This window comes from Canis aureus, chromosome 10 (genome assembly GCF_053574225.1).
Source record: "Canis aureus isolate CA01 chromosome 10, VMU_Caureus_v.1.0, whole genome shotgun sequence".
Classification (NCBI taxonomy): Eukaryota; Metazoa; Chordata; class Mammalia; order Carnivora; family Canidae; genus Canis; species Canis aureus.
In genome coordinates, this window is record NC_135620.1 from 63127941 (window position 1) to 63148574 (window position 20634).

The 20634-nt window shown below is 37.7% G+C and overlaps 1 protein-coding gene across 5 annotated transcripts in view; it reads left to right on the forward strand.

The window, feature by feature from the left end:
- The window catches only part of SLC44A1 (solute carrier family 44 member 1), a 191948-nt gene that overhangs the window by 124225 nt on the left and 47089 nt on the right, over positions 1–20634 (forward strand). For 3 of the 5 annotated variants that reach the window (XM_077912773.1, XM_077912772.1, XM_077912774.1), the window contains 3 exons: positions 10486–10623; positions 18010–18246; positions 20183–20263. In XM_077912773.1, the coding sequence (XP_077768899.1) occupies positions 10486–10623; positions 18010–18246; positions 20183–20263 (456 nt within the window). Of the gene's footprint in view, positions 1–10485; positions 10624–18009; positions 18247–20182; positions 20474–20634 lie in introns of those variants that run through there. The other 2 variants (XM_077912771.1, XM_077912770.1) reach the window with 1 other exon arrangement.

Here is a 20634-nt window from a genome sequence, read left to right on the forward strand (position 1 = left end):
ACTTGAATAGCTCCTACTAATCCTTAAAGATTCTACCTTGAGCTTCGCTTCAAAGAAGTCTTCCCTCATTATCCTAGACCCCTGCTGACCCTCCACATAACAGATTCATACCTCTGTGAAAACACTAACAATGTTACATGGAAATCATCTGTTTACCTCTTTTTTTAAAAAAAAAAGATTTTATTTATTTATTCATGAGAGACACAAAGAGAGAGACGCAGAGACATAGGCAGAGGTAGAAGGAAGCTCCATGCAGGGAGCCTGATGTGAGACTAGATCTCGGGACTCCAGGATCACACCCTGAGCCAAAGGCAGGAGCTAAACCGCTGAGCCACCCAGGGATCCCATTACCTCTTTATCTCCACTTTCAGACCTTTAGCTCCCTAAAGACAGGGATCTTAATTATTTTTGTCTCTAGAAACTATCCCAGTATCTGGTATAGAACAGGTGGTCTTTAAATGTTTTCCAAATGAATTGTTAATCAGTGAATACCTGGATTTTAAAAGACTAATAGTGTGATGTAAAACCAGAAGAAAGAGTCTCAAAAAGGAGATGTACAGGTATACAGAAGGAAGAGAAGAAATCACACGGTTTGATGAGAATCCAAGGTTCTCAGCTCATCCCATGCTAAACGTTAATCATTTTAGTACTGACAGTCCTGAGACATATATCCAAACTTCAAGTTGGTCTTTATCGTACAGGTTTTGTACACTTTGGATCTTCATTGAAGATTTAAGGGAACTGTTAAAATAGTAATAAATAAGTGAGTTTAGGTTTAGAGAGAGTGATTCTGAACTAATACTTAGCTCTGTTTGGGAATGAAACGCTATCAGGCCTGATTACCAGAGTGCTTCATGTCTCCTTTTCTCACAGGAATCTCACTGGAGTTGAGGTCAACATACTGAAGACATCGGAACAGGGCACCTGGGGGTAGCTCAGTGGTTGAGCGTCTGCCTTCAGCTCGGGGCATGACCCTGGGGTCCTGGGATGAAGTCCTGCATCAGACTCCCTATCAGAGCCTGTTTCTCCCTCTGCCTATGTCTCTGCCTCTCTCCCTGTGTCTCTCATAAATAACTTAATTAAATCTTTTTTAGAAATTAAAAAAAAAAAAGTGTTCTAATGAACCCTTCCTGCCAGGTTAAGCAGAAGTATCTGTTGCCAGTAGAATTTTTTTCTTAAGATTTCATTTATTTGAGAGAAAGCAGAGAGAGAGAGAGAGAGAGAGCATGAGCAGGGGAGAGAGGCAGAGGGAGAAGCAGACTGCCTGCTGAGCAGAGAAACCGTTGCAGGGCTTGATTCCAGGACCCTAAGGCCCTGACCTGAGCCACCCAGGTGCCCTACCAGTGGAATTTTTTTAAACCCTTGCTCCCGTGAAATGTTTCAGAGTTGGGTGGGCACCCATCTGTTTAAAGCATTTAAGATGACAGGAATCATGGCAGTACTGAATAGATGAGCTTTAGAGACTTTTCTAAAATTTGGAAAAAAAAAAAAAACAGTAAGGTCTAAGAGTATGATCTGCTGGTGTTTGAAGGGACATTCTTCTCAGTGCTGTCACAAACATTTGGCAGTTACAAGATTAGTGCTGTGCTAGAGATCAAGCCTGAGCTGGCACCAAGATAACAGGCAGCTCACACCTTTCCTTTTGTCTCTAGTATTTATCACTTCCTGAAAATGAAGTTTCTTTTTCCCATATGCATTGGATTGAGTCCATATTTTTATAGCCTTGTTGGAGAAGACAAGATGGATAATTGGGGGGATATACAGTGGAGAAAGCCCAGATATTGAAGGTGTGTTTCAATCCCAACAGTTTAATTATTTGGCAAGTCCAGTGAAACTTCAGAATCTCCGTTTCCTTCTTCACTGAGTAGAGAAAAATATACCTATCCTCATAGGCTTTAGGCAAGGATGAAATATTAATGCAGATAAATCACCTCTTACAGTGCCTGGCTCTTGATCATCACCTAGTAACCGTTATCGCTCTCTCCTGCTCCCTTCATTTTATTGTTTTATAAAGAACTCCCAATGTTTTACTCTAAGATAAGAGAGCTCTGGCAAAGATAAAACGAGAAGTAGTTCTAAAGATGTATCTACTTTCTTTAAAAGTAAATATAATGTAAAAAATACTGAAGAGTTTGGAAAACCAAGAGAAAACAAAGTCACCCATGATCTCACTGTGCTAATAAAAGTGACCTTTATTGAAATATGTACTATTAGCTTTGAGAAAAAGTTTCTAATATTTTATTTCAGTGTAGTAATGTCTTATCAGACATTGCTTATAGACTGATAAGACAGTCATTTGTAAAACGAGGATAATAATAGTATCTGTAGTGCCCATTACCATGAGGATGCAGAGATGGTATCTGTAGTACTCTGAGTCTGTGCCTGGACACAGCAAATCCTCTGTAATGATGACTCTTATTGTATAGTACTGTTCACAGTTAGTTTCTTTTACATTTTTTAATGTGCAGTGGTTTTTATTTTTCTCCTGGCAGGTCTTTCAGACATTTTAAACACTTTCTTACTTAGCTTTTTATGCTTGGAAAGATTTTTCCCACCTTAAGATCAAATAATTATTCCAGTATTTTTTCCTCTAATATTTCAGATGTTTACCTTTTTTTTTTTTTTTTTAATACTTTTGAGTTGGGGATTTAATCAGTTGTCTCATGGCCAAGTTAGTCATTATTCTTGCTTCTGCTATGAAATGTCACTTTAATCATGTACTAAATTCTTCTACATCATACTTGAGTATGTCTTAGGACTTTCTTTTCTGTAGTATTGATCTGCCTATGCTTTTACACCAGTACTGCAATATCTAATTACTATACCTTCTTCTACTTCCTCCTCCCCCCCCTCCTCCTCTTCTTCTTCTTTTTCTTTTTCTTCTTCTTCTTCTTCTTCTTCTTCTTCTTCTTCTTCTGGATACAATGGGTATTTTTTTTTTAATTTTATAGCTTCATTATATATCTCTAACACTTATAATACAAATTCCTCTCATTCTTATTTTTCAAAATTTCTTGTCAAGTCACCTGTTTACATTCTGAAATTATCTTTGGAATGTTTAATAGAGTACAGTGAAATAATAATACTAATTTTAATGCCAGCTAATATTTATTGAACACTTACCATGTGCCAGGCACTGTGGTTCGTTCACACTTTACATGTAGAGTCTCCCATCCAGAGATCTGTTTTGTCTACTCTTTGGAAATGGTTAACAATTAGTTAATGCCTGTTGCATTGTTTTCCTCCTGTCCTTTCTTTTGCTGTCACTCCTGAGATCATCATGCAACTTTTTTTTTTTAAGATTTTATTTATTTATTCATGAGAGACACAGAGAGAGAGAGAGAGAGAGAGATGTAGAGACACAGGCAGAGGGAGAAGCAGGCCCCATGCAGGAAGCCTGACGTGGGACTCGTTCCTGGGTCTCCAGGATCACACCCTGGGCTGCAGGCGGCGCTAAACCACTGTGCCACCAGGGCTGCCCATCATGCAACTTTGAAGTCAAAAGCCTTGAGTAGGGCTGGACAATGCAGACCCCTGCAGGACAGTTGAGGAGCATTAGGTTACTCATGGAAATGAGTGCAGCAGACTGGGCCCAAGGCAGTAGAGAGTGGTAGAGACTAGTAAACTGGGGAGTTCGTATTGCATCCCCAGAGGACAGTCACTTCTTAGCTCTGATATACTCTTGCCATGTGAGAATTTCTAAACAGTTGCTAACTCTTCCACTTTCTCAAGTGAAGCCAGAATTCTGGATGTTTGCATTTTGTCTCCTGCTATTAAAATGTTGACAACTAAAAAAAAAAAAAAAAAAAAAAAAAAAAAAAAAAAAAAAAACCCAAAAAAAACTGAATGAGCCAGACAAATAAGGTCTTTAGGCCACCAAAAGTCAGTTGTCCGGGATGCCTGGGTGGCTCAGTGGTTGAGCGTCTGCCTTTGGCTCGGGGCATGATCCTGGAGACCTGGGATCAAGTCCCGTGTCGGGCTCCCGGCATGGAGCCTGCTTCTCCCTCTGCCTCTGTGTCTGCCTCTCTCTCATGAATAAATAAATAAAATCTTAAAAAAAAAAAAAAAAAAGTCAGTTGTCCATAAGCCATCAGCTTATTGCCAGTGCTTTAAGAATTTAGAGGATAATAGTAGAGGAGTATTGATAATGAAGGTAGAGGAGACCAGAATCCTCTTGCAGCATGGTATGAAATTCTAAAAGCCCAAGCCATGGTCCAGTGCCAAACTGCATGGAAAATACAGCTGGCTTCAGAAAAGACCGTTGGATTTTCAAAATAAGCCATTTATTATTTATAGCATAGGTGCTAGAGTTTTGCACATAAAAAGAGTGAACTGTGAACTGCTCTTTGTTTCTGCAAGTGCGTATCTTAAGTGACCAGGAAGGTGATTGTACACCTCATCTAACAGAATTCACTTTAGGTGGAGAGACTGTTACAACTAAAATCTGTTTCTTGTGGGCATTACTCAGCCCTTGGTTTGCTTTGACACCATTTAGAAGTAGTGTGTTTAATACTAGACGGGATCTGCTCTCTGGCTGCCAAGCTTTTAAGATTATAAAGCTCTTCTCTATGCAGCTGCAAAGATATTTTTTGAGCACTTACTACCTAATACTACATTAAGCACTTAATATATATTATCACTTTCTCTCTAGAACTCTGTAAGGAAGGCTCATTTCCTCCGTCTTACAGATGAGAAAGTTGAGACTAGCATCTTGTAGCAAATCGTATGACCTAGAGATGGAGGGAGTTTTCAAAACTAAGTTTGCCCAGTTCTTGCCAGGGGATCACCATTTCCCATATAAATATATACTCACTGTATGCATCATAAAAAGGACTAGAGTACAGATTATTATAGAGATCATGCAAACATCTCAAATTTTCAAGTTTTGTGCTATAAACTAAGAGAAACAGTGGTTTTCATGACAATCAATTTAAGATTTACAACATATTTTTAATTCTTATATCCCTTAAAAAGTCCTAAGAATTTAGAACCAAACTAAATGAGGGACACTTGAGGAATGGTTGAGCATCTGCCTTCGGCTCCTGGGGTCCTGGGATCGAGTCCCACATCAGGCTCCCTGCATGGAGCCTGCTTCTCCCTCTTCCTGTGTCTCGGCCTCTCTGTGTCTCTCATGAATAAATAAAATCTTTAAAAAAAATAAAAGAACCAAACTGAATGAAATGTATGGTATAGGTTGTTGGGCTTTTTGCCCCCCGTTTCTCACTCAAAATAAGAAAGGGATAATTTCACTATATTTTCCCTTATTTACTTTATAATGATCCACACATACCTTTTCCTTTTTCCTACCATTGTTGTCTATCTTGCCCTAGTAAGTGAGTTATTATATACAGATTTTAAATTTCAAGAGAATTTCTAGTTCTGTAAGTGAAGAAAAGAAAGGTGTGAAAATGTGGAAGCAGTATTCCAGAACATGTGGCCAAGCAGGCCTGGGTTATCTACATGGTGACCTTCTACCCTAACATTTTCTTCCACATGCCCAGGACTTTTTCTTTTTATTCATTCATTCATTCATGGGAAACACAGAAGGGCAGAGACATAGGCAGAAGGAGAAGCAGGCTCCCTATGGGGAACCGGATGCAGGACTCGATCCCAGGACCCTGGGATCATGACCTCAGCCAAAGGCAGATGCTTAACCACTGAGCCACCCAGGTGCCCCGACCAGGACTTTTATACCTCATCCTGTCACATACAAATGCTACCAGGGACCCCTTGGGCCTAACAGTCATCCTTTTAAAAAGCTCCCTGGATGGCAATCACCTTCTATCTTCCTTCTGGGAGTTATACAGTCTCAAGCCTATATCCTGCCTGAGCAGATGTTGGGCTAAATGTTCATCATTTGCCTCTCTGTGGGCAGTTGAGTGCAAGATCAGGAAGGTTGTCTGTGAAGGTAGGTGGGCTGTAAAAATCTCAACCAAGTAGTTGAACAGAAAGTTCAGAGAACAGTAATAGGGAAAGCCACAGAGAACTCAGAATTTCTTGAGAGCCTTAGCGTGAATCCTTTCAGACTAGGAGGTATAGAAGTGAAAGGAAAGTTTCATTGGCCTGCTGTGATCTGTAGCACAATTTTATTCCTGAAGAGGTCATCTTGACCTTTGTGTGTCACATGCAGCTCATCTTCCTGCCTTAGGAGTGGGAGAAAGAGCTTATGAAATATCCACTTAACTTTTTTTCAGTTAGGTTGAATACAAAGGAGTTGCACAGATCTGTAGGAATTTTGCCAAGAAAGCTAAATTTCTGTGATATATCCAACCCTGAAACTGAGGAGTGGAGAAAAGAAATTATTGCTGCCTCCTTCCATGTCCACAAAGGGTAGATGGAATGGGTGGGGCAGGATGGGAAGAGAAGAAAGAAGCAGGTCAGAGGAGGAATAATAATTTCTTCTGAATTATTGAAAAACAAAACTTCTGTGGCTTAGTTTGGAGATGTTAGACCCTCTTTGAGTTTGCTGGTCTGATGATAACAGAGGAGAGAGGTTGGAGGTGTGTGGATCCTCTCTTGCTTCTATCTCTTTCAAAGAAGGTCATGGTCAAACTGGGAAGGGTAAAGAGGCACCTGGGTGGCTCAGTGGTTGAACGTCTGCCTTTGGCTCAGGTTGTGATCCCGGGGTCCTGGAATCGAGTCCTGCATCAGGCTCCCTGTGGGAGCCTGCTTCCCCCTCTGCCTGTGTCTCTGCCTCTCTCTCCCTGTGTCTCTCATTAATAAATAAATAAAATCTTTTAAAAAATAAATAAATAAACTGGGGAGGGGAGAATAGCATAGTTAACAATGAGTTGTTGATACTCATTGAGGAGGTAAAGTTTAAGACAGTAACTATTTGATTTAAATGGGTTATCTGGTATCCTTGATTCTAGATATTATAGTGCCTTTTTTTTTTTTTTTTAGCTTCGGAAAACATCTAATAATACATAGTTAATATGACAGGTATTTTCCCCCTGAGAACCTGTTATTAATTAAATGGTTCATTAGTCTCCTGATCATGTCTTAGAATAAGGGAAATAAGGTATTTTCCTGTATTTTCCTTATGGGATGTTCTGTTTCAAATCACCACAGACATCTGTCAGTTGTCAGAAGTCGTAGAGAAAGGTACTAAAAGACTGGAAATGAGGAAATGTGGTTTGTTTTCCAAAAGGGATGAGAAGATGGGGTTCGTGGACTATAAACAAGGTTGATGTTGATACTGGGCAATACTCTAGAACAGGAGTCAGCAGCAAAATTTTTCTGTAAAGGACCAAATAGTAAATAGTTTTGGCTTTGTGGCCATATAGACTCTGTCACAATTGTTCATTTCTGCCATTGTAGCATGAAAACAGCCATAACACTATGTAAACAAATGAAAATTGCTGTGTTCCAATAAAACTTTATTAACAGAAGTAGACAGCAGGCCAGATTTGGCCCACAGGTTGTAGTTTGACAACCTCTGCTTTAGAATAAATTGTTAAATGGGTTTTTTGTGTGTTTGAGTATAGAGGGAACTGGTTGGTCTTGGTTCTTTGAGAAGAGATCAGGCCTAGGAAGTCCTTCTCCATCATTTTTCAGCAGAGTTACTGTTACATAAGATCAAAAGTATAGTTTATTTTGATGTCATTGAGGCATTTGGTAGAATGTTTCAAAAGAAGCTTTATAGGTAAAATGTAGACCACTGCACTGCAGTTAGGTAGTTGACTCTTTGGTGCCTGCTATCTTTTAGCTGGTAAGAAGCAATGGCAGATGACAATATATGAGAGCAAGCAGCAAACTAATGCTACCAGAACAATTTAATAGTATTATTTCTTTAAAACACTCTATATATTAGCTTTTGAGATAAAAAGAACTGTAAACATAATGAAGTAGTATATTCTGATAACAAATTAACCTAGTTTGTTTGATGGAGTGATATATAGTAAAATCATGTTATCTTTCTCAAAGAGCATCATTATATCCTACTGCCTCCTTGCTGAAAAAGTAGTGCCCTACCCGTATAGTCTTCTTTCCTTGGCCCTATAATATTCTGTGTTTTCAGTCGATGAATTTAACTGTATAATAACAAATTAATTTTTTGGTGACTCAAATTTCATGCCAAATTCCTATTAACAAGCATACAATAGGAACATTCATAAATTAAAGACTATATCTCCCAAGCTCAGTGTTTAAATGGGACTGGGAGATACTGGCTTCCAGTTATGGAATGAATAAGTCATGGGGATGAAAGGTACAGAATGGGGAAGATGGTGGTATTGTCATACTGTATGGTGACACATGGTAGCCACGCTTGTGGTGAACAGAGCATAACTTACAGAGTTGTGGAGTCGCTATATTGTATAGCTGAAACTAATGTATCATTGTGTGTTAAGTATACTTCAGTTTAAGAAAAAGACTTTAGGGACACCTGGGTGTCATAGTCCCTTAAGCATCTGCCTCCAGCCTAGGTCATGATCCCAGGGTCCTGGGATCAAGCCCACATTGGGCTCCCTGCTCAGCAGGGAGTCTGCTTCTCCCTCTGCTCCATACCCCACTTGTGCTCACTCTCTCTTTCTCTCAAATAAAGAAATAAATCTCTTAAAATAAAAAACAAGTTAAAAAAAAACTTTACAGGGGCACTAGGTGGCTCAGTCAGTTGAGTGTCTAATTCTTAGCTTTGGCTTAAGGTCATGAGATTGAACGTGAGGCTCCACACTCAGTGGGGAGTCTGCTTGAGATTCTCTCTCTCCTTTTCCCTTCCTTCCACCTTGCTCCCAGGTGCATGTTCTCCCTCTCTCTCACTCTGTCTCTCTCAAATAAATAAATAAATAAATAAAATCTTTTTAAAAAGTGGACAATGTAAAGTAAGCCCTTTATATGGCAGCTTTCCAACAGCTGTAACATTCTGGACTCACCAACAATTTAAGTCTGCACTAAACCAAAAATTCCCCAGGATAAGTTTTAGTCACATACTTTCCCTTCTTAAGACTTAGACGTATTTGATGTTCTAGTATTTATTCACATTTCCCAGAAAATGTCAATCCTATTCTAGAATGCTGTGTAAAAAGGGGGAAAAAAAAATCAGAGTCTGTGACAGAGGGTCAGAGAAGACATGGAGCAGCAGAAGCAGGTATAATTGAATAAAAGTGTGTCAGCTGGGACTCCGTATGACAAGGGACAGAAAGCCAGCTCAATCTGACCTAAAAAAGAGAGCATGAGGAAGGGGCAGAGAGAGATTGGGAGGAAAGATTCTTAGCAATGTATTAGCTTGTGTGGCTGGAAAGTCCAGAAATGTGGCTCCTAATCATGCAAACATTGTCACCAGGTACAAGTAACTGGTTTCTCTCTGCTCTCCCCCCTACCCCCCCCCGCCCCCCGCCCCTGTGATGGAAGCCTTGCCCTCCCTTTCATATTGGGACCTCCAGCAGCTTCAGGCTCTTTGCATTATGTTGGCAAAACAGCCATGGCAGTTCATACCCTCACACATTGCTATCCAAGAAAATGAGAGCTGGTTTGTCAGGAGCTCCTGTGGAAGAGAAGGGAAACTTATTTTTTCCCAGAAGCCCTAGGGAACATCTTTTGCTTTCATTGGCTCTATTAGTGTATGTACCAATCCCAGAACCAGTCATTGTGGAGGTAGGTAAAACATGCTGATCAGCTGACATCAGTCTAGGCCACCCCCAGAGCCAGAGCTAGTGTCCCTCACTCAGACTCTAAGAGAATGGGGAAGGACTGTTTTCTCAAAGGAGATGTGGGGTCCTACTCCCAGGAGGGTATGTTTGCAACAAACAGCTGTCTACCACAAGTACTGTGAGAAATGATAGCATAATGGAAGGCACCAAAGAGGTAGATGGCAGGTGTTCCAGAAAACAACACAGCATCCCTGTGCCTTTTACCTATTTGTGTAGCTTTTAAAGCATCACTGGAATCGTAATAATGCATCACTGATATTCATAATGATGAACCTGAGACATCTAGGAAAGGTTAAATTATGTTTGATTTACCTAAGGCAGGGAAGAACTTAATGGATGTTGGAAAGGTTTGTGCATGCTTTAATAAATATCAGTATTTTAGAAGGACTAAAACTAAGCCAACCAAAAAGCTCTTTTTACCATATCAGGTTTTGTTTTTTTTTAAATGTCTAGCATTTCCTTGTGCTAAGTCTTAACCTATACCTCACCAAAGGCGTGAGTTTAACTGTGAACTGTTTTCACAAGCTATGCTTTATTTATTTTTATTTATTTTTATTTTTTTATTTTTATTTATTTATTCATGAGAGACACAGAGAGAAAGAGAGGCAGAGAGACACAGGCAGAGGGAGAAGCAGGCTCCTCGCAGGAAGCCCGATGTGGGACTCGATCCCGGGTCTCCAGGATCAGGCCCTGGGCTGAAGGCGGCGCTAAACCGCTGAGCCACCTGGGCTGCCCTGTTTTCACAAGCTATGCTTTAACCATATTATTTCGTTTATATCTTAACAGAGTAAAATTACATTTATTGATGAAAATATTGTTTTTTGCTTTGGTCCAGAATGCATACACAGCCACAGCTATCAACAGCACCAACTTCTGCACCTCCGCGAAGGATGCCTTTGTCATTCTGGTGGAGAATGCTTTACGGGTGGCTGCCATCAACACAGTGGGGGATTTCATGTTATTCCTAGGCAAGGTAAGACCAAATATGTTATCTGAAACATAAAGTCAATTTTTGCATATTTATATATGAAAAATATCTTGCTCACCAAAGTACTAAATATATGTAATATAAAAGAAGCACTTACAAAGCCCTAATTTGTGTCAGATACTGTTCTAAGTATCTATGGTGCTCATTTAATCTTAACAAATTTGTAAAGGAAGTTCTAATATTATCCTCATTTTTATAATGGGGAAACGGAGACACAGCAGTTAAGTAATTTGCCCATGTTTCTCCTTACATATTTTGATCTGTAAAGAATTCAGAACCAGTCTGCTTAGTGATTAGGGGTACTGCATCAGGAGTCTGACTGCGTCAGTTTAAATCCTGGCTCTGTTACCTACTAGCTGTATGACCGAGGCAGGGTACATAACCATTCTGTGCTTCAATTTGTGCGTGTGTGAAAGTGGGATAATAATAGAGTCATACCTGTAGGGCTATGAGGATTAGATGCATAATACGGGTAGTGTACCTAAGACAGTGCTCAACACATTTTACGTTCTCGATGAATGTTGGCTGTTACTGTTACTATGTATAAATGCCTTTAAAACAGAGCTGTTAGGAAGTGAGACTTACCTGTCCTTAAAGTGTCTGAAAAGAGGTAATTTTTATGTACTTTTAAAATCTGCAAAATAATAAATAACAATATAATGGATTTCTTTGTATCTGTAGTTTGAACCATTAAAATTTCAGAAAATTTGAAAAATTGAGCTGACACCATTATAGCCTAATAATATCATTTTCATATATTCCCTCCCAGTGTTTTTTTGTAGGCTTATATTTCTGTAGAATAACAATCATAGCATCATACCAGTTTGTTCTGTCCTTTGTACTTCATATTATATCATATACAATTCTCATATTGCCCTGATAATCTTCATAATTATTCATTATCATGATGGAAAGTATTTTATCAAATGCCATTCTTAAATATCCTCTTACTGCTAAACATTTAGGTTACTCCAGCCACTGTGTTTTGAAAATGTTTTTGAAAGGGAAAAAATATTTGATGTATAGAGGCATGGATAGCACAGTGTGGTTTCAAGTTCTCAGGCAACTGTCATCTGAAAAGAATTATAAAACTGTGCAGTTATTTTGAGAATCTGTAATTCAACTTACATTATGACTGTTGGATTTGTCCTTGTCATGTTCTTACAAGAGGAAATGTTTTATAGTAAGGACTGAATGAGTTAATCCATGTTAAGGACTGAGTGTAGTGTTTGACACTCTTATTAACTATTGCTATTATTTATATGCTATATGACTAATTTAAGAAGGCTTCAGATTTTTTGTCTATATGTTTTACATTTTTATAATTTATCTACTGCTAAGAAGGATATGAGGCAACTTAAAGTAAGAACATGTGTACACAGAGCAATTAAAATAAAAGAGAAGCCATATTAGAAGAGTAACAGAAAATTATATTCAGGAGCAGCACTTGATCATGATGGTGATTTTAGTAAACTCTGATGGAGACACTTGCTCAGCACTAGGTACTGAGGAATGTATTTTATGTGAAGTGTTAATCATCCTCCCCTGTAAGGTGAGCCACTGTTATTACCTTCATTTTATAGCAGAGGAAACCAAAGTTAGGAGAACTAGATACGTTGCCCAAATTTAGAGAACTAGAATGTGGCAAAGCTGGAGTTCAAACTTAGGTCTGTCTGGTTTCTCAGTTTTAAGTCACTATGCGCTGACATTAAGTTTGCCCTTGGATTTTTTTTTTAAAGAAGTCTTTTGATTCAGGAATTCTCTTGATGGTAAACCACTACTAGAAATAATTCTAAATACAGAAAAATAGAGTATTATTTCTAATAGTTACCAATTGCAAACAATCTGCTGCCTAACAAATTGCACTACTAAGCATTTATCATAAAGATACAGATGTAATCTGAAGGGGCACCTGCACCCCAATGTTTATAGCAGCAATGTTCACAATACCCAAACTATGGAAAGAGCCCAGATGTCTATTGACAGATTAATGGATAAAGAAGATATGGATATACACCATGGAATACTACCCAGCCATCAAAAAAGAAAAAGAAAAAAAAAACAAAAAGAAAGAAATCTTGCCATTTGCAATGACATGGATAGAACTAGAGGGTATTATGCTAAGCAAAATAAGTCAATCAGAAAAAGACAATTATCATATGATTTCACTCATAAGTGGAATTCAAGAAACAAAATGGGATCATAGAGGAAGGGAGACAAATATAAAACAAGATGAAATCAGAGAGGGAGACAAACCATAAGAGATGCTGAACTCTAGGAAACAAATTGAGGGTCGCTGGAGGGTGGGGATCTGGGGGACAGGGTAACTGGGTGATGGACATTAAGGAGGTTCATGTGATATAATGAACCCTGGGCATTATATAAGATTGATGAACCACTGACCTCTACCTCTGAAACTAGCAATATACTACATGTTAGTTCATTGAATTTAAATTTTAAAAAAGTAAAAAAAAATTTTCTAAATCTACTGCCTAACAATAGAGAAATGGTTAGAAATAATAGCAGACTATTATTTACCTATTAGACCATATTTTTCATTAAAAGTTTATAATATGATAAGCGAAAAGGCTGAGTAAAACTACTGGACTATCACTGTTAAGTACTGTTTAAGTACTTAAACTGTTAGTACTGTTAAGTACTGTTTAAGAATGTACATATGAAAAAGAATTACTGTCTCAAAATGTTAATAATGATTATCTTTGGATATTGAAAATATGTTTGGATATTGAAAATGTCAGTGATTGGAAACCCCTTCCCCTGCGTTACCATAATAATCTCTATAAAATATGGATTTTTGGAATGCCTGGGTGGCTCAGCGGTTGAGTGTCTGCCTTTGGCTCAGGGCGTGATCCTGGAGTCCTGGGATCGAGTCCCACATCAGGCTCCCTACAGGGACCCTGCTTCTCCCTCTGCCTATGTCTCCACCTCTCTCTGAATAAATAAATGAAATCTTTAAAAATAAATAAATATGGATTTTTGTATAATGGAGAAATATAGAGATGATAAAATACAATATTTTAAAATTGACTTTGAGTTTTTCAGCAGCTTAGTGACCTGTCAAAATTTTTTCTTTAGTTTTATCATAACCTTTTTTTCATTCCACAAATATTCTAGAATGCCCACTACTAATGTGTGAGGGACTTTTCTGGGTACTGGTTATATACTAGTCAATAAAAAGAATTTAAAATCTAGTAGAAAAGGCAGCTTTATATCCCTCTTTTCACTTCATATTGTGTTATGAGCATTTCCTATTTTATTAAAAATGTTTTAAACATGGTTAAACAATTGCTGTATCATCATTTATTTAACCAAACCTCCAATTTCTTTTTACGGTTAAACTGTTCTCATTTATGAATATAAAGTATGATACTGTGAAACTTTTGTATACAAATCCTTGCCTGTGTCGATCCTTATTTCCTGAGCCCAGAATCATAGAAGTGGAATTAATGAGTCAAAGTACATAATAGGTTTCTTGATGTACATTGCTAAATTGCTTTCCAGAAACATATAAGTTGGAATAATACAAAATTTGTAACACTGTAAAAAAGCCACGGATGATAAATTATTTTTTAATCGAGATACTAAAAAAGGAGGGAAAAAATTGAGAGGGGAATAAAGTCTTCTGGGTTTTCAACATACTGAGATAAATATTCTTTAGTTATCTTTTTTAAAATGTAGTTCTGATCACAGAATGCAGGAAATCTTTTGAAAGCATTTCTTTCGTTACAATTAAAAGTGGCTACTAGTATGCAGAAATAGTTTTCTGATTAGATAGTTCAAGTGGGTAGATCTGAATAAGCATTATAAAGGACAGGGAGCATCTGGGTGGCTCAGTTGGTGAAGCACCTACTGTCTGCTCTTTGGCTCAGATCATGATTCCAGGGTCCTGGGATCAAGCCCCACGTCATGTCATCCCGGCTCCTTGCTGAGCAAGGAGTTTGCTTTTCCCTCTGCCCCTCCCCCTGCCTGTGCTCTTTCTCACTCACTCACTCTCTCTCAAATAAATAAAGTCATTTTAAAAAAATAAAAGTGTCAGGAACAAACTATTGATAATATACAACTTGGATTAATCATGAGGGAATTTTGCTGAGTGGAAAACTCCAATCCCAGAAAATTAAATACTGTATTGATTCCATTTATATAACATTCTTAGATACCTTTTTTTTTTAAGTAGGCTGTATGCCGAATGTGGGGCTTGAAACAGTCTTAAAATGACAACATTATGGAAATTGGGAACAGATTTGTGGTCACCCAGTTAGAGATGGGGTTGGGGGAGGAATAGGAATAGTCATAAAAAAGGGTAAGGTGAAGGATCCTTGTGATGATGAAAATGCTCTGTATCTTGACTATGTTGATGTCAATACTGTGGTTATGATATTGTACAATACTATAGTGTAGTTTTACAAGATGTAATCGTTGAAGGGAACTAGGTAAAGGGTACATGGAATCATCTGTGTTATTTCTCACACCTACCCATGAATTCAAAATTGTCTTAAGATTTAATTTTAAAATCCCTAAATTTAAAAGAAAACCAAAGACAGTGCCATGGATCCCATTTCCATGGAACCCAAGTAGTTTCATGGCATGGTAAATTAGATTTGGGAGGGATCTTAGGTCCTCTAATGTAGTGGCTTGTGAACTGTGATCACTGGTCTATAGGGCCCCCACAGATAAAAATAGAGATTTACAAGCTATTTAAACATTTTCAAGTCCAGTAGATAGTGCATATTTGCCCAATAAAACTATACAAAAACACCCACAAAATCTCAAGCTCTTCACTTCTGTGTGAAATTATTTTATCTCTATTTGATAATACTTTTTCTAACATTAATCATTGGAAGTTTATTTGGTATCGATTAATTAAAAATGAGGATATGAATTATTACTTATAGGTGCTATTTTACTGGTAAACAAAATATTTCAAAACTTTGAGTTCCATGTGGAAAGGACATCATAAATGCAAGATTTATGGTGGAAATGAAAGGAAAAAACAATGATTGCCAAGCACTGTGGGGTTTCAGAATGCCTTATTTTAATACTTAGGGATGTGTGTACTATTATGTCTCTTTTAAAGGCAGAAAAACAGACTCAGGTTAAATTTGACCTTGCTTCGAGTTACAAAACTAAGAAGTATTAACTCTGTGATTCAAATCTACATCTTTCTGATTACAAAACTAGCACCCTTTCCTTCCTGCAGAAGAGTCAAAACTTTTTAAATCATATGTCTTATTAGAAAAAAGTTTTGAGCCCACTTCCTAATATATTTATATTTATTAATATATGTGCTGTGTTTAATAATTTATGAAGCATATAAAGCATAGTATTAAAAAATTTCAATAAATGAGAGAGACAATTTGAAGTCCTAGGTGATCCCCTCAAATACTCCTCGGGTATTTGTGATCAGTATGGAGATCACTGATACAGACCAGTACTTCTTACAGGCTGTGGACTTTATCACAATGACCTTAGGTACTTTTTAAATGAATATTGCTGGGCTTCCCCTTATTGGACTCTAGGGGTGGGGCCCAGGAATCTGTTATTCACAAACTCCCCAAGTGATACCTATCTCCTCTATTGTTTGAGAACCGTTAATGTATCCTCTGCTTGAATAAATGGATGATACCCTTTCATAATATTTGGGAGTAATTATTATATTTCTTTGACCTTTTTGGCTAAATATCATTAATTCTTGAAGATTTTTCTCATATGACAATATCTAGCCTCCCACCTCAACAGCTTTGGTCTCAGCATTGGTTTGTCTGAGCCATACCTTCTCCCTTTACTTGACTTTAACATTTCAAATGTGGCTTAACTTCTGGTGGTATAATGAGAGCAAAAGACCCTCAGTCCTGCAGGATGAATATCAAAAATTTGAAGATGAGTATAAGAAATAACTGATTCTAAAAACCAAAAAGAGTGAAGGAAAACAGATATAATTAGCTATCTGTAGAAATCACCCCAGAAAATAAGTAACTATTAAAGAGGATTCCTGAGTGCCTCAAAAAATGGTGGAGGGTCTTTCAAATTTTGGATAAACCCAGATTTGCTCCCTAAATCTGAGAAGGGTCATTTATAGCCTGATCAATATTTCACCTAATGCCTTATAACTCTTGGTTAAAATGTTGAGGGAGAGGTGCTTTGGTGTGGATAAATAGTAGGGAAAAGGCAAGAGAATTCTCAAACCATTCTCAGCACTGGACAAGGAAAGGCTGCTGTGATTCTAGAGCATTCTTTCTTTTCCTTTGTTATTTAATGCTGGGTGGTAGGCCAAGTAAGGGGCTGAGCAAAACTCTGTTCAGGATTCAATAAAACCTGTTACTGCTTTATATTCAAATCCAAGCATTTCCTGAGTTTTTACCTACAAATAGTGCTGGAGTTGGCATTGTAACACCGTTATTTGGGTGCTGCCTGCTCTTCTACTCTGTGACCTTGGGCAGGTTGCCTAGCATCTCTGAGCACATTTCCCAGTCTATAAAATGAGGATGATAATGTTCGCCATAAACCATTCATAGAGATTGAAAAACCGAACTAAAATGTATTAAAAGAACCACAAGAAATGTAAAGTGCTGCATGGGAAAGATCAGAGTAGGTCATTCTTGACAATAAGCAAATTGGCTATTTCTTGTATTCTTCTATGATGGATGTTTGTGGCAACCTCTTTGTTCATAAGGTAATCCAAATCTAAATTTCAAGGCAAATCATATTAAATTCACCACGTATACTGTGTGAAATAAAATGTGAAACAAAGAACCCTTAGAGATGTTTGTTGCAGCCAGAAAACAATAGAAGTCTCTAGTTGGAGAAGCCCAGTCAAATTTTAAATCACCCCTAAAATGAAATTATGTGGCTAAGTATTTATGAAACATTTAGAATGATGCTATAAATATTAATGAATAGATTTTAATGATTCATATATAATACTGTTTCATATATGTAAAAGTGCTTAGAAAAAAGTACATAGCAACACCCTGGAATGTCAGTAATTTTCTTCTAAGTGCTACTAAGGGAATTTTCTAAAATATGCATACCTTGATTTTAAAAATTGCTAAATATGGGAAGTTTTAAAGGTGCTAAATATGGGAAGTTTTAAGGAACCAGCATAACATTTGGAAAACATGACTATTTTTCATTTAAACCAGACGTGTTTAACGGATTCTGTTTTATTTATGTGATATATATGTATACGTGTCTGTGGATATATGTGAATTATACTTCCTAACTTGAGGTGGAATGAATGTATGCGACCATCATTTATACATGTTGAAGGGAATTTGAAGTCTGCAAATGATGAAGAAATGGTGATTTTCTGTTGTAGGCTATTAAGTGTCCTCTTTGTTCTCTCTGCTTCAGGTGCTGATAGTCTGCAGCACAGGCTTGGCTGGGATTATGCTGCTCAACTACCAGCAAGATTACACAGTATGGGTGCTGCCTCTGATCATCGTCTGCCTCTTTGCTTTCCTAGTCGCTCATTGCTTCCTGTCCATTTACGAAATGGTAGTGGATGTATTATTCTTGTGTTTTGCCATTGATACAAAATACAATGATGGGAGCCCTGGCAGAGAATTCTATATGGATAAAGTGCTGATGGTAAGTACTTCAAATGCCCTCGACTGCTTTAGGGGTAAAAATACTAGTGAAAATATTCTGCAAAACGTTCTCTGTAATTCACTCCTAGTATATGTAACTGAGTAATTTGGAGTTATACCTGTAGTGTTCAGGAATGAGGTTAGTCATAGGGAAATCAGGGAAGAAAGTCCCATCCTTGGCATGGATGGGAAATTTTAAATACACCAAGCTGTAGCCATACCCACTTTAGCCCTGAGTTCACATTATGTCATACTACTGCCTCCCTCTCTGCGATTAGATGGAATAGAATTGACTTTTTAAACCGAGTTTTAGCCCTTGAATTGGAACATTGGACCACTGATGTTCTCAGTGCCCTTTCCTAAAGTGGAGCTCAAAGACTTCCTAGGTTGTAGTACCTGTCTGTATTTCTCCATCTATCATCTTTCCAAATATTATTGCTATCAACCCCACTAGAACTCATTATCCTAAGTATGCCAGGCCAAATTGAGGGTGTTGCGTAATGAATACAGATGAACAGACCCTGATTGTATTATTTTCCATTAGTCAAGATCCAAATCTTTACACAGGTATTAACATTTACATTCTTTATACTTATGTAGCCTCTGCAGCTTCCCTGTTTTCGAATCTCAATAGAAATTTTTTAAAAATTTAGAAACCGTATTTAAATGGTTCAAATACTGTTACCAATGTCAAATGCTACCAAATTAAGGATACTTCTTAATAATAATACTTTGCTGTTAAGCAGTGAAATATTCCTACCTGAAGAGTAGGTAACATTGAAGAGTAAATATTAGACACTAAGATAACAAGTCCTCTGCCCAGGAGTGTGGTTTATCTAGTTAAATCTAAAATAAATGTGGTAATAAATAAGATAGATTCCTTTTTTTCCCCCCAATTGCAAAAGTTGTAAATGATTTAACGGACATATTTGGTACTGATGATCTCTTTCACTGAGAACACCATCAGCTAAATTTTGGACTTTTTCATAATGTCTAAATTATAATTCTAACTGGTTGTCTTCATGATGGTATTTGACTTGTGAGCATTCTACCTCCCTGCTGATGAAGGCATTTAGAAGAAGAATTTGGTGATATCTGGCTGGCTTAGTCGGTAGAGCATGTGACTCTTGATCTCGGGGTTATAAATTTCAGTGCCATGTGGGTGTAGATTAAAAAAAAAAAAAGGAAGAAGAATTTGTTTTTGTTTTTTAAACCCCTGATCAGAAGCTGAGTAAAAAAAATATACTTTTTCTTCTTTTAGTGTTTTCTGTAAGAATGATGAGAATATTTAATGGAGAAGTACTCCATAAACTTTGACAGGATAGAAATGTCTCCTTTGGGGCACAATCCCATTTTAACTACTTTTGACCACAAGTTCTGGTTGTTACTTCCTGTCTTCCTGCTTTATGGAGTAATTTCAAAGCCAGATAGGCATTTTTTTTTAAGTAGCTCATTTATGGCTTGGTAAAAACTGTGTTCTGGACATAGTAGTATCGATGTTTTCTTTTACCTTCTAAGGTTATTTTAAAGAGAGGGCGTAAATGCTGGAGTATGGAGTAAAATGCTCTTGTTGTTCCGTTTAACCTTGATTTGGAAAAAGTAGAACAACAAAACAATAACCAAGTCTGGGAAAACAGTCCTTTTAAAAAAAAAAGTTAGGTATTTTCTCTTCCAAATAGAAGTAACATTCTTACCTTGAGCCTCAGTACGATGGTCACAACGAATGGATCAAAAAGATTTTATCTTGACAAATTGCAGCCTATCCACACAAATTTAGCAGCTCTTGTGTAGAGTTAATAAATATAATTTACTGCTATGTTTTCAGGCCATCCATTTACTAACATAGAATCAAAAATGTAAATGCTCCTTAGAAGTCATCTACCAACCATCATCTGAAAGGACCCAAGAATTCATGCAATCTGGTCCATATTTTGCAGGAGTTTGTGGAAAACAGTAGAAAAGCAATGAAAGAAGCTGGGAAGGGAGGCGTTGCTGATGCCAGAGAGCTAAAACCGATGGTAGGTGGAGATGAGGCAGTGGCCGGCCTCCAAGAGTTTCATTTTCACTTCCTCTCTCTCTCTGTCTTCACTGATTGCACTTCTTCGGGAGAAGCTTTGGTTATCTGTATCACGCAGGACGTGCTGCTCTTTCTGTTTGTGTGTTTACCCATCACCTGGATTGCAGAATTCTTGTCACAACTGAGGTCACCTTCTGTAAAAGTAAGCTGAAAGGAACAGCATCGTTTTCCTGTGCCTGTGGTGGGCAGGGGCTCTTTTGTCCCTAAAGTAAAACTGCTGGTTCAATGCAGGGTGGGGAGGTGGGGGGGGGGACACAAGAGGGGGGGTCTTTTTAACTGTCAGTGTTTGGTTTTCATCAGACTGAACATGTG